Source organism: Eimeria necatrix, genomic scaffold (genome assembly GCF_000499385.1).
Source record: "Eimeria necatrix Houghton genomic scaffold, Enh_scaff286, whole genome shotgun sequence".
Classification (NCBI taxonomy): Eukaryota; Apicomplexa; class Conoidasida; order Eucoccidiorida; family Eimeriidae; genus Eimeria; species Eimeria necatrix.
Window position 1 is genome coordinate 4,121 of NW_013655272.1, and position 11,675 is coordinate 15,795.

The window sequence follows — 11,675 nt, forward strand, 5'->3', positions numbered from 1 at the left end:
GGTCACCTGGGCGTTGCGGCTCTCGGGGGCCCCCAGGCCGCGGCCGCTGCGGTGTACAGACACCCCGCGGGGCTTCCCAGGGCCCAACGGGGGCCCCACTAAAGGGCCTCTGGGGGCCCCCGGCGCCCCGGGGGCTGCTGCTGCTGCTCCGCTGCTGCTGCTGCTGCTGCTGCTGCTGCTGCTGCTCGCCGTCTCTTTCCCCTTCTCTCTCCAGGGCCCCGGGGCCCCCTTGCGGCCCTTTGCTGCTCGCTGCTGCGCTGCTGCTGCTCCCCAGCTGTACGTACACCCCAAACTCCCCACACCCAGCAGCAACCCCACACATCATGGACCCTTTTCCCCCCGAGACAGACCCCCAGGCCCTGCTGCATGCAGCAGCCCCTGGGGGGCCCCCCGAGCTGCCTCCGCAGGAGGTGGGGGGCCCCCTGGGGGCCCCCCCGGGGTCCCCGGAGGCCCCGGGGGCCCCCGGGGCCCCCGGGGACTCCCTGGGCGCTGGGGCCCTCGGAATGCCCGGGGGGCCCCCGGGGCCCCTGGGGGGCCCCCAGGTAAGCCCGGGGGCCCCGGGGGGCCCCCTGGGGGCCCCCGGGGGGCCCCCCTGCCTAGACACTCCAGGGACCAGCGAAAGTGTGGGGCCCGCCTCTTCTTTAGGAGCTGCTTCGGGGGAAGGGGAAGAGGGGGGCCCCCTAGGGGGGCCCCCCTTGGGGGGGGGCCCCCTGGGGGGCCCCCCCCTGGGGGGGGGCCCCCTGGAGGCCCCCCAGGACCACTCGAAGCCGTGGGGCTTTTGCCCCGAGGAGGCCCCTGCAGCAGCAGCAGCAGCAGCAGCAGCAGCAGCAGCAGCAGCAGCAGAAAGGAGACAGGAGGAAGAAACAAACAGCCAAAAGCTGCAGCACTTTCGCTCGCTGCTGCACCGGCTTTCGAAGCAAAAGGACGGGCTGATGCCCAACCCCGGTGCGCAAACCCTAAACCCTAAACCCTAAACCCTAAACCCTAAACCCTAAACTGTAGCGCAGCGGCGGCTGCGCAGCTGCTGCTGCGGCTGGCTTTTTCGCGCAGCAGCTAAAACAATAAAATATAAATATGATTTTTATTTTTGAACTTTTATTTATTTTTATCTTTTTTTAATTGCATTATTATTAGTGTTTTCACATTCCCGCATGCATTTATATTTATCAATTTAAATAAATAAATAAAAATCCATCCCGCCCCTGCTGCTGCTGTTCCTGCTGCTGCTGCTGCTGCTGCTGCTGCTGCTGCTGCTGCTGCGCTGCTGCTGCTGCCCCCGCCTCCGCTGCTGCCTCTGCTGCGCTGCTGCTGCTGCTGCTGCTGCTTTCGCTGCTGCTGCGCTGCTTCCGCCGCTGCTTCCGCCGCTGCTGCCGCCGCTGCTGCCGCTGCTGCTGCTGCTGCTGCTGCTGCTGCTGCTGCTGCTGCTGCTGCAGACGGGTCCTTCCCCGCGGACTGGCTGAGTCTGGCCTGGGAGTTTCAGTCTTTGGCGGAGTTGGTGGTTCGCTCGGCCTGGCCTTGCTGCTACCCCGAGGGTTTGCTGCCTTGCGTTTCGGAGCAAATCGAGTACTTGAAGCGCCGCCTCGAGGTCCCAAACCCTAAACCCTAAACCCTAAACCCTAAACCCTAAACCCTGGGCGCAGGCGCTGCGGCGCTGGAGCCGCTGCGGGAGACGCGCTCCGCGCACTGCGCCCCTCCCCACGGGCTTCTGTCCGTCTCCCTAGAGAGCAAACCCTAAACCCTAAACCCTAAACCCTAAACCCTAAACCCTAGGCAGCGCCGCGCCCAGGCCCGCGGAGGCTCGCCCCACAAAGCTTGCTTAGGGTTTGCAGCCTCGAGGGTTTGGGGCTTCGCGGGGCTTGCTTGCGGGCGCGTTGCAGGGCGCGGGCCGCAGGGCTAGGGTTTAGGGTTTAGGGTTTAGGGTTTAGGGTTTAGGGTTTGTGGTTTTAGGAGTTTCCGGGGGCTTCTAGCGGCGAAAAAGACCGCTTTCAGCGGCTGTTTATTCTGGCGGCTTTGGGGATTATTGCGAAAATGAAATTAGTGACTTTTTGTTGGACTTTTGTGGAGTTGAGAAAAAAAGAAATGCATGCAGGAGCTTCGGGGCTTTCTCTGTACTTGTCGCATGCGCGGCAGAGTCCCGTGAAGGCGCGCCGCGTTGCTGCTGCTGCTGCTGCTGCTGCTGCTGCTGCGCACCCGGACCACGCTGCAGCAGCAGCAGCAGCAGCAGCAATGCCCCACCCCGATGTCGAACGCACCGAGTACACCACCCGCTCCGGCAGAAAGACCCACAGGACCCCCATGAAACCCGAGAAACTCTAGGGTTTAGGGTTTAGGGTTTAGGGTTTAGGGTTTAGGGTTTCGGGCTTGGAGGACGCTTTAGGGTTTGCGGTTCCGCTTCAGCCGCAGCAGCCAGCGAAAGAAAACTGCACAGTGGGCCTACCCGTTGGCTAGCTGGGCTAGCTAGCTAGCTAGCTAATGGCTAGCTCGCTAGCCAGCTAGCTAATGGCTAGCTAGCTAGCCACCCCAGCTAGCTAGCTAGCTAGCTAGCTAGCTGCTTTCAAATTATGGCATTCTTGTCTGTATGAATTGAACAGCCGCGAAGTGCGAGTAGCACAAACTTCCACTCTTTGCCACTCCATTTATTTCTTCAGTCCACCCTTGGGGGCCCCCCTGGGGGCCCCTGTGGGGCCCCCCTGGGGGCCCCTGTGGGGCCCCTCTTGGGGCCCTTTTGGGGCCCCTCTGGGGCCTCTTTTGGAGCCTCTTTTCGGGGCCCCTGGGGGCCCCCGTGGGGGCCCCTTGGGGCCCCCGTGGGGGCCCCCTGTTGTAGAGGCCCTTAAGGTTTTGGCTGGGGGCCTCGCGCTTCGTTTTTAAAAGGGTTTGTGGGCACCAAAGGGGGCCCCCAGAGCCTGTTTGGGGCCCCTTGGGGCCCCCACTACTCCAGAGGATCTCAGTAGGGGCCCCTGGGGGCCCCCAGGGGGCCCCCGTGGGGCCCCCAGGGGCCCCTACTGAGATTTCGGGGACCTTTTGAGGTCCGTGGGCCCCCCTTAGGGCTCTATATTGTCGCTATGGGGGCCCCCATGTCTTCTGGGGGCCCCTGGGGGGCCCCCGTATGTCTTCGTGGGGCCCCCCTGGGGCCCCCCGGGAGACCTTGGGGGCCCCCTAGGGCCCCTTGGGGGGCCCCTGTGGGTTTCGTGGGCTTTAAGGAGCTGTAGGTTGCAGAGGGAGTGTTTGCTTTAGGAGTCATTTATTTTTATTTGGTGGGAGACCATTAAATGTTTTTTATTTACTTGCTTCGTTGTTTGCAAAGCAGGGCCAGGGTTTAGGGTTTAGGGTTTAGGGTTTAGGGTTTAGGGTTTAGGGTTTAGGGCTCGCGGTGTGGAGCACGGGGCTGCAAATGGTGAGGCTGGGCTAAGAATTTAGGGAGTGGCCTCTAGGGTTTAGGGTTTAGGGTTTAGGGCCTAGGGTTTAGCACTCAGGGCCTAGGGTTTAAGTAGGGTTTAGGCTCTAGGAGCGCCCCTTGCTGTGCTAGCTACTGCCTGCTTGCCTGAAGGGCTAAGGGTTTAGGGTTTAGGGTTTAGGGTTTAGGGTTTAGGGGCTCGGGCGCGCGCTACGTCACTACTGAATTGAAGCCACAGTTCTTTGTGCTCTCCGCCGGGTGGCTAGCTGCGGAGCTAGCTAGCCAGCTAGCTGGCTCGCGAGCTAGCTAGCTGGCTAGCTGCCGAAGCAGCTAGCTAGCTGGCAGCTAGCTAGCCACGGGCAAGAGGCCTTGCTGGGCAGGGGCTAGCTGTGGGCCCCCAGCGGCTCTGGCCAGCTAGCTGGCCACAAGGGCAGCTAGCTGGGCAGCAAGCTAGCTAGCTAGCTTTCTCGCTCGCTGTGTGGCTAGCTAGCCAGCTAGCTAGCCAGACAGCTAGCTAGCCAGCTCGCAAGCTAGATCGCTACTTAGCCAGCTAGCCAGCCAGCCAGCTAGCCAGCCGGACAGCTAGCTAGCTAGCTAGCCAGACAGCTAGCTGGCGAGCCGGCGAGCGAGCTCGCCGGGCCGCTGGCTAGCTGGCTAGCTGGCTAGCTGGCTAGCTGGCTCTGTGGCTAGCTGGCTGGCTGGCTCTGTGGCTGGCTGGCTGGGTGGTGCGTGGCTAGCTAGCTAGCTAGCAAGCTGGCAGCTAGCTAGCTAGCTGAGGATTGCGGCGGTGGGGAGGGCCAAGTGGACAAAAACGAAAACGCAAATGCCAACGAGGGCCCCCAAAAGACACCCCACAAGACACTGGAGGCCCCTGTGGTCTTTGAGGTGGCAGCGGGCCCAGGGGAGGGGCCCCCAAGCAGCAAGGGCGAGGGCCCCCAGCAGCAGCCGCGCAGCAGCAGGTGCTGCTGCTGCTGCTGCTGCTTCGCAGCAGCACCAAGCCAGAAAGGCGAAAGACACGAAGCAGTGAGAAGAAGGCATTCCCTCGGACTTGGACAGAGACAGCGCAGGCCGCGGCTCCCGGTAAACCCTCTTCAGCAGCTGCTCGTTTGCTGCTGTCAGCAGCACCTGCAAACCCTGCAGCAGCAGCAGCAGCAGCAGCAGCAGCAGCAGCAGCAGCAGCAGCGGCAGCGGCAGCGGCGCGGGCGGGCGTGGGCTGGAGCTGCAGCAGCTGCTAGGGCGCTCGGGCGCGCGACGGGGAAGCGACAGACATGAAGGCGCTCTGGACTAGGGTTTAGGGTCTAGGGTTTAGGGTTTAGGGTTTAGGGTTAAGGGTTTAGGGTTTAGGGTTTAGGGTTTACTGCTGCGAAGAGGGGCAGCGTCTTGAAGGTGCAGAGAGCAGCGGCGGCGACAAAAACGAAAAAGAAAAAGGGAAAGAAGCTGTAGGCAAGAGCAGCAACTTTGGCTGCATCGAAGGGGCCCCTAATGGTGACAGACAAAAGAGAAATCCCGTTGCTGCTGCTGCTGCTGCTGCTGCTGCTGCTGCTGCTGCTGCTGCTGCTGCTGCTGCTGCTGCTGGGGCCCTCCTCCAGGTCCTTCTCGGTCCGCAGCAGGTACTCCCGCACCCCCAAAACGCTAAACCCTAAACCCTCAAACCCCAAACCCTCAAACCCTAAACCCTTACGAAGCCTCCCCGCCAGCCCCGCCGCGGGGGCCCCCCCCGGCGCTGCCAGCGGGGAGCTCTCTGTGGGGGCCCCCAGGGGGCCCCCCTGGAGGGGCCCCCCGGAGGGGGGCCCCCCGAGGGGGGCCCCCTTGGCAAGGGGGGCCCCCCCCAGGGGGCCCCCAGCAGGGGGGGCCCCCGCAGGGGCCCCCGCGAAGCAGATGGGGGTGCTGCTGCCCGTGGAGGGGCCCCCGGAGTTGCTGCCGTAGGCGCAGAAGGCGGAAGCCGGGAGACCCTTAGCTGCTGCTGCTGCTGCTCCTGCTGCTGCTGCTGCTGCTCCTGCTGCTGCTGCTGCTCCTGCTGCTGCTGCTGCCTTGGGTGTCGCCAGGGGCGGCAGGTAAGGCAAGTAGCAGGGAATCGTGGGGGTCCAGGCTTCCGCCATTGTGGGGGGGGAAGCAGAGGAAGGAGCAGCAGGAGGTCTGGGGTGTACGTACACCTCAGGGGGGGGCGGCGGAGGCGGAAGGCACACTGACACTCCGGAAAAAAACATTTATCAATTAATAAATAATCAATAAATGTTTGTTTTTATATTTGTGGCCAAAAGAGGCCTTTAACGCCGCAGCTGCCGACACCTGTGGGGCCGCGGCTGCGGAGGAGGTCACCTGGGTGGCGGCGTTCGGGTGTACGTACACCCCGTGAGCCCTCCTCGAAACGCGAATCTTTTCTCCAAATAAACCCGCCAAATGCACTTCATTATATTTATTTCAGTTAATTATTTAAGTTTTTTGAGAATAAATAAAGAGAAAAGAACGCAGCGGCAGTAAGGCGACAACACCCGGGAATGGTCCGGTGCACGACAGCTGAGGTGTACGTACACCGCAGCAGGAGGCAGATCGACCTAAAGCTCCGGTTTTTCGATTATTCAAAAGAGTAAATTCAAATAAATAAAAATAAATTTAATTAAAAGATTAAATTAACTCAAATTTAATTTATTTCGTCTCTGAACTCCGCGAAAAACGTCAAAGTCACGCAGCGCCGCGCCTCCCCCCTAACCACCACCACCGCGCCTTCGCCTTCGACGGAAATTAACATTTTTAAAACCCTTAAATGGAAATAAACATTTTAAAAACTTTCAAAAATATAATTAAACTTAATTGGACACATTTCACAGGGCCAGAACCCTTTGCGAAAAAGATTTCCAAAAAATGCTCCGCAAAAAATAGTGCAGTTTGACCCCCTCGTTTGGGGTGTACAGACAGAGCTCTGCAGCAGCAAGCATGGAGGAGATGTGCAGCACTTGAGGCTCCCACCAGCTTTTAAAAGCAGCAGCCCACTGGCTAGCTGTAGCTAGCTGTGCCTCCAGGCAGCTAGCCAAGCCCTAGCTAGCCAGAGCAGGACGGCTAGCTTCAGCTAGCTGCAGCTAGCTAGCTGCAGCTAGCTGCAGCAGCTAGCTGCAGCAGCTAGCTGCAGCAGCTAGCTGCACACTCCTTTGGCTGCATGCAGCTCTTGCCGTCCAGACGCATGCAGCTTGAAAGCCCTGACTCTCCATCTAGCTTGCTGGCTAGCTGCCCAGCTAGCTGATTAGCTGGCCATCCAGCTAGCTGACTAGCTAGCCACCCACCCAGATGGCTAGCTAGCCACATAGCTAGCTGGCTAGCTAGCCGTTCAGCTAGCTGGCTAGCTAGCCACTCAGCTGACTGGCCAATTAGCAACAAAACTAGCTGGCTAACTAGCCACTCAGCTAGCTGGCTAACCAGCCGCATAGCTAGCCGGCCAGCCAGCCGCCCAACTAGCTGGCTAGCTGGCTACACGGCTAGCTAGCTAGGCAGTGCACAGCTAGCTAGCGGAGCCTCCCCGCACTACCAAAATTGCTTTCTAGGCAACACTTCAGAACCCCACGCCCAACCCTAAACCCTAAACCCTAAAACCCTAAAGTCTAAACCCTAAACCCTAAAACCCTAAAGTCTAAATCCTAAACCCTAAAACTCTAAAGTCTAAACCCTAAACCCTAAGCTCTAAACCCTGAAACCTATGATCTAGACCCTAAACCCTAAGCTCTAGACCCTAAACCCTAAGCTCTAAACCCTAAACCCTAAGCTCTAAACGCTAAACCCTGAAGTCTAGACCATAAACCCTAAACCCTAAAGTCAAAATCCGAAGTCCTAGGCTCTTAGCTCTAACCCCTAAGCTCTAAACCCTAAATTTTCAGTGCTAAACCCTGCACCCTAAACTCCACACCCTAAACCCTAAACCCTAAACCCTAAACCCTAAACCCTAAACCCTAAACTACGTGTTCTATCAGAGACAGCGGCGACACATTTCTCATGTCGGAATTTCTTGAAGCCCTGAAGGCTTTGTTTCGGGAGGGAGCGTCGCCCAAAATAGCTGCGCCTCCCGCAAACCCTAAACCCTAAACCCTAAACCCTAAACCCTAAACCCTAAACCCTGGGGTTTGGGGGCAGGCCCGTGGGGTCGCCGCATATCTGGCCGGGGCCGGCGCTGGTCCGTTTTAGGCCTCGGCCTTCACTCGCGTTTCCGCTGGGCCCTAAACCCTAAACCCCAATCCGCGGTTTGCGGCGCTGCTGCTGCTGCTGCTGCTGCTGCTGCTGCTGCTGCTGCTGCTGCTGCAGCGCCGCACTAGCGTCAGCCCCCCCCGCGGCCATATCTTGCTGCTGCACTTGGCCGCCAGGGTTTGGGCTGAGTTGCTGCAGGCCCGTGGCGGGAAATGCGGCCCCTGTGTTCTGGGCGAATGCCTTCTCCTGCTGCTGCTGCTGCTGCTGCTGCTGCTGCTGCTGCTGCTGCTCGCTGCATCTCCTCGTACGCAGCAGTGCTCTTAAACGCCTCCATCTCGGCCTCCAAAGCAGCCGCGTGCCGAGCCCTTCCACAGACAAAACGCGCAAACCCTAAACCCTAAACCCTAAACCCTAAACCCTAAACCCTAAATCAGGGTCTTGCTGGCCTTAAAGCCAAGAACTAAAGACGAGCATCTAAACACGAAGAGAGAAAGACAAATAAAAGATATGAAGTAGCCGCTAGCTAGCTGCCTAGCTAGCCAGCAATAGAGCCAGTCTTACGCCTGGCTAGCTAGCTAGCTAGCTAGCTAGCTAGCTAGCTAGCTAGCTAGCTGGCTACTTGGGTGGAGGAGTACTCCCTCATCTCGTTGGCTGCCTCTTCGTCTAGCCGGCTAGCTAGCTGGCTAGCTAGCGGCCAACTGAATGGAGAGTTATTTGCCAGCTATCTGGCTAGCTATTTGGCTAGCCATCTGGCTAGCTGTCTGGCTACCCAGCGGCTAGCTAAACGGATAGCTAGCTAGCTAGCTAGCTGGCCACCCATCTAACTACCTGGCCAGCTATCTGGCTGGCTGGCTAGCTAGCTGGCTGGCCAGCCAGCCAGCCAGGTGCACTGCCAGCCACACATCTGGCTAGCTAGCCAGCTAGCTAGCCAGATAGCTACTAGCTAGCTAGCTAGCTAGATAGCTAGCTAGCTGGCTAGCTAGCTAGCTAGCTAGCTGTGCAGAGACCCACCGCGCCTCCCTTAGGCGCCTGAGGCGCTGTTCCTCCTCTTCTTCTCCGCGACGGCGGCCCCAAGCATCTCCAGCCCTGCAGCATCCGCAAACCCTAAACCCTAAACCCTAAACCCTAAACCCTAATTGCTAGACCCTTGGCAGTCGACTGCATGTCTGCGCGTCAACCCCAGGGGAAGAAACAGAGAAAAGACAGCAGCAGCAGCAGCACAACTCCCTGCAGCGCGAGGGCCGAAACCACTGCAGCAGCAGCAGCAGCACAACCAGCAGCAGCAGCAGCAGCAGCAGCAGCACCGCCGCACCCAGCGTCGCTGCACTGGCAAGGCCTGCAGCGGCGCAGCAGCAGCAGCAGCAGCAGCAGCAGCAGGCCTCACTTGAAGAGCAGGTAAAGAAGAGCAGCAGCAAGAAGGCCTGCAAGCAAAGAACTGAAAGGGGGGAAAGAAAAGGCAGCAGGGGCCTCTTGAGAGTCCTCCATTGGCTCAGGTGTACGTACACCCCGGCCCCGTGTTCATTATTTCTTTAAAAAGAAAAGAAATTCAAAAAATAAATTGCTGCTTCCGCGCCTGCTGCTGCTGCTGCTGCTGCTTCTGCTGCTGCTGCCCTGAAAAAAGAAAGACAGTGGGGGAGGCGCTGGGGTGTACAGGCAGCTGCGCGAGCCCGGGTGTACGTACACCCCAAGCCTGAGACAGGATCTGCGGCGAACTGGCCGGTCCGTTTGTCAATTTTGAAAATTAAATTAATTTAATTTTAAAAAATGAAGTGAAGAGCAGGCGCGGCGAGCGGAAGCGAGACGCAGCAGCAGCAGCAGCAGCAGCAGCAGCGCGGCAGCAGCAGCAGCAGCAGCAGCTCTGCTGCGCGCGGGTAGACCTCCGCTGCGCAGCTACGAAAGACTCAAACCAACACAAAAAGCAATTAATTAAACTTGAGAATATTTTTAGGGTTTGTTGCTGCTGCTGCTGTTGCTCTCGGCCGCGGGTTTTGGGGCTGCAGCCCGCAGCAGCAGCAGCAGCCGCCGCAGCAGCAGCAGCAGCAAAAGCCGCCGCAGCAGCAGATCCAGCAGCAGAGGCAAACCCTAGCACGCGAGTTTGAAGGTAGAAACGGGGTTTACTTGCTGGGCTGCTTGGGTTTTTCAAACGCCAAACCCTAAACCCTAAACCCTAAACCCTAGGCCGCAGATCCGGGGGACCCACTTCCCGGGTGTACAGACACCTGGGCCGAGTGGGGGCCCTCCTCTTTTTGTTCGGCCGCAGCAGCAAGAAAGAGAAAATAAAGCAGCAGCAGCAGCAGCAGCAGCAGCAGCGGGCGCGGAAGCAGCAGGGGCAACGGCGGAGCAGCAGCAGGGGGGACCCGCAGCATCACCTGCAGCTGCAGCAGCAGCAGCAGCAGCAGCAGCAGCAAGGCAGCAGCAGCAGCAGCAGCAGCGAAGCAAACAGCTGCAAATGTCTCGGCGCAGGGGCACCCCCGGGGAGGGGCTGCAGGACATGAGGGACCGCGAGGCCCGCGAGACCCCCAGCAGCAGCAGCAGCAGCAGCAGCAGCAGCAGCAGCAGCAGCAGCAGTCGCGGAGCTGGCCGCAGCAGCTCGGACAAGAAGTCTGCGGGCCACTCGCACAGCAGCAGCAGCAGCAGCAGCAGCAGCAGCAGCAGCGGGAGCCGGAGCCGGCACTGGGGCGAGGGGAGCGAGTGGCCGCAGCAGCAGCAGCAGCAGCAGCAGCAGCAGCAGCAGCAGCAGCGGCGGCGGAGCCGCAGCGAGAGCCGCGGGGAGCGGGAGCGGAAGTACCGGGATCGGGATCGGGATCGGGAAAGACCGCGGGATCGGGATCGCCTGCGGGATCGGGATCGGGATCGGGATCGGGATCGACGGCGGGGGGAGCGGCCGCGGGAGGCGGAGTGGGAGCGGCCGCGGGATCGGGATCGGGATCGGGATCGGGAGGAGCGCAGCAGCAGACGCCGCGAGGAGCTGCTGCTCAGCTGCACTGCAGCAATCCAGGGAGTTCCTGCTGCAGCAGCAGAAGAAGAAGTCGAAGAAGCTGTTCGGACTTTGGCAATTTTAAAAAGATTTTCGACTCCCGACTCCGTCCGCATGCAAGTCTGCGGTGTACGTACACTCCAGGCCCTCTGCCCCCCCGCCCCACACGCCCACGCGGAGCTGCTGCAGCAGCTGCTGCTGCCCCCCGCGGCGCCAGACAAGGACCCCCCCCAGCAGCAGCAGCAGCAGCAGCAGCAGCAGCAGCAGCAGCAGCAGCAGCAGCTGCGGGTGGCCTTCGTGGACTTCCCCTCCACCGACGCTGCGCAGAAGTTCGTCAAGAGCTGCAGGGGCGAAGTCTTTCCCTTCAAGGGCCGCAACTGTCCCGTGGCGGTGCTGCTGCAGCAGCAGCAGCAGCACGACGCAGCAGCAGCAGCAGCAGCAGCAGCAGCAGCAGCAGGCGCGGCCCCCGAGGGCTCGGCCGCCTCCGACTGGATCTGCGGCGTCTGCGGCGCGCCCAACAGCGCCGCCGCCGCCGCCGCCGCCAGCAGCAGCAGCAGCAGCAGCAGCAGCAGCAGCAGCAGCTGCTGCTGCTGCAGCGCCTGCGGCGCCGCGGGGCCCCGGGGGGCCCCCGACAGCCGCCCCAAAGAACCCGGCGGGGGCTGGGCCTTCGAGGGGCCCCCAAACCCTTCCTCTCTTTTGGTGGTTTCGGATTTGCTGCTGCTGGACTGGGAGGAGCTGCTGCGGCTGCTGCGGCGCAAGCTGCGCCGCAGCAGCAGCAGCAGCAGCAGCAGCAGCAGCAGCAGCGCAGCAGCGCAGCAGCAGCAGCAGCAGCAGCAGCAGCAGCAGGAGATCCAGGGCTGGGTGCTGGTCAAAGACGCCGCGGGCGCCGTCCGCCCCGACGGCTTCGCTGTGCTCAAGCTGGGGTGTACGTACACCGCAAAAGAGGCCTGGCGGCTGCTGCGCAGCTGTCGAGACACCCCAGTGGGCAAACAGATTTGTGGGGTGCGGCCCTGGATCATGAGCAAGGACCAGGAGAAGCACTGGGCCGAGATCGTCACTGTTGCTGCCAGCAGCAGCAGCAGCAGCAGCAGCAGCAGCAGCAGCAGCAGCGGCAGCAGCAGCAGCGGCAGCAGC

General features: G+C 60.7%; 4 protein-coding genes across 4 annotated transcripts in view; 2 read left to right on the top strand and 2 right to left on the bottom strand.

Annotated features, from left to right (window-relative positions):
• Positions 1-323: 323 nt before the first annotated feature.
• ENH_00038980 (hypothetical protein, conserved) lies at positions 324-2,316 on the top strand (the record flags this gene model as incomplete). Its single annotated transcript, XM_013585193.1, has 3 exons — positions 324-945; positions 1,434-1,585; positions 1,948-2,316. The coding sequence occupies 3 exons, from the start codon at positions 324-326 to the stop codon at positions 2,314-2,316; spliced, it is 1,143 nt and encodes a 380-aa protein (XP_013440647.1).
• Positions 2,317-4,162: 1,846 nt separating this feature from the next.
• Positions 4,163-5,493, bottom strand: ENH_00038990 (hypothetical protein; the record flags this gene model as incomplete). Its single annotated transcript, XM_013585194.1, has 2 exons — positions 4,163-4,519; positions 4,753-5,493. The coding sequence occupies 2 exons, from the start codon at positions 5,491-5,493 to the stop codon at positions 4,163-4,165; spliced, it is 1,098 nt and encodes a 365-aa protein (XP_013440648.1).
• A 1,839-nt stretch (positions 5,494-7,332) lies between these two features.
• On the bottom strand, positions 7,333-9,049 carry ENH_00039000 (hypothetical protein, conserved; the record flags this gene model as incomplete). Its single annotated transcript, XM_013585195.1, has 4 exons — positions 7,333-7,454; positions 7,690-7,862; positions 8,576-8,650; positions 8,949-9,049. The coding sequence occupies 4 exons, from the start codon at positions 9,047-9,049 to the stop codon at positions 7,333-7,335; spliced, it is 471 nt and encodes a 156-aa protein (XP_013440649.1).
• A 964-nt stretch (positions 9,050-10,013) lies between these two features.
• Positions 10,014-11,675, top strand: part of ENH_00039010 (hypothetical protein, conserved) — a gene marked incomplete at both ends in the record, with an annotated part of 2,329 nt that continues 667 nt past the window's right edge. The window contains one exon of the mRNA XM_013585196.1: positions 10,014-11,675. Coding sequence (XP_013440650.1) covers positions 10,014-11,675 — 1,662 coding nt within the window.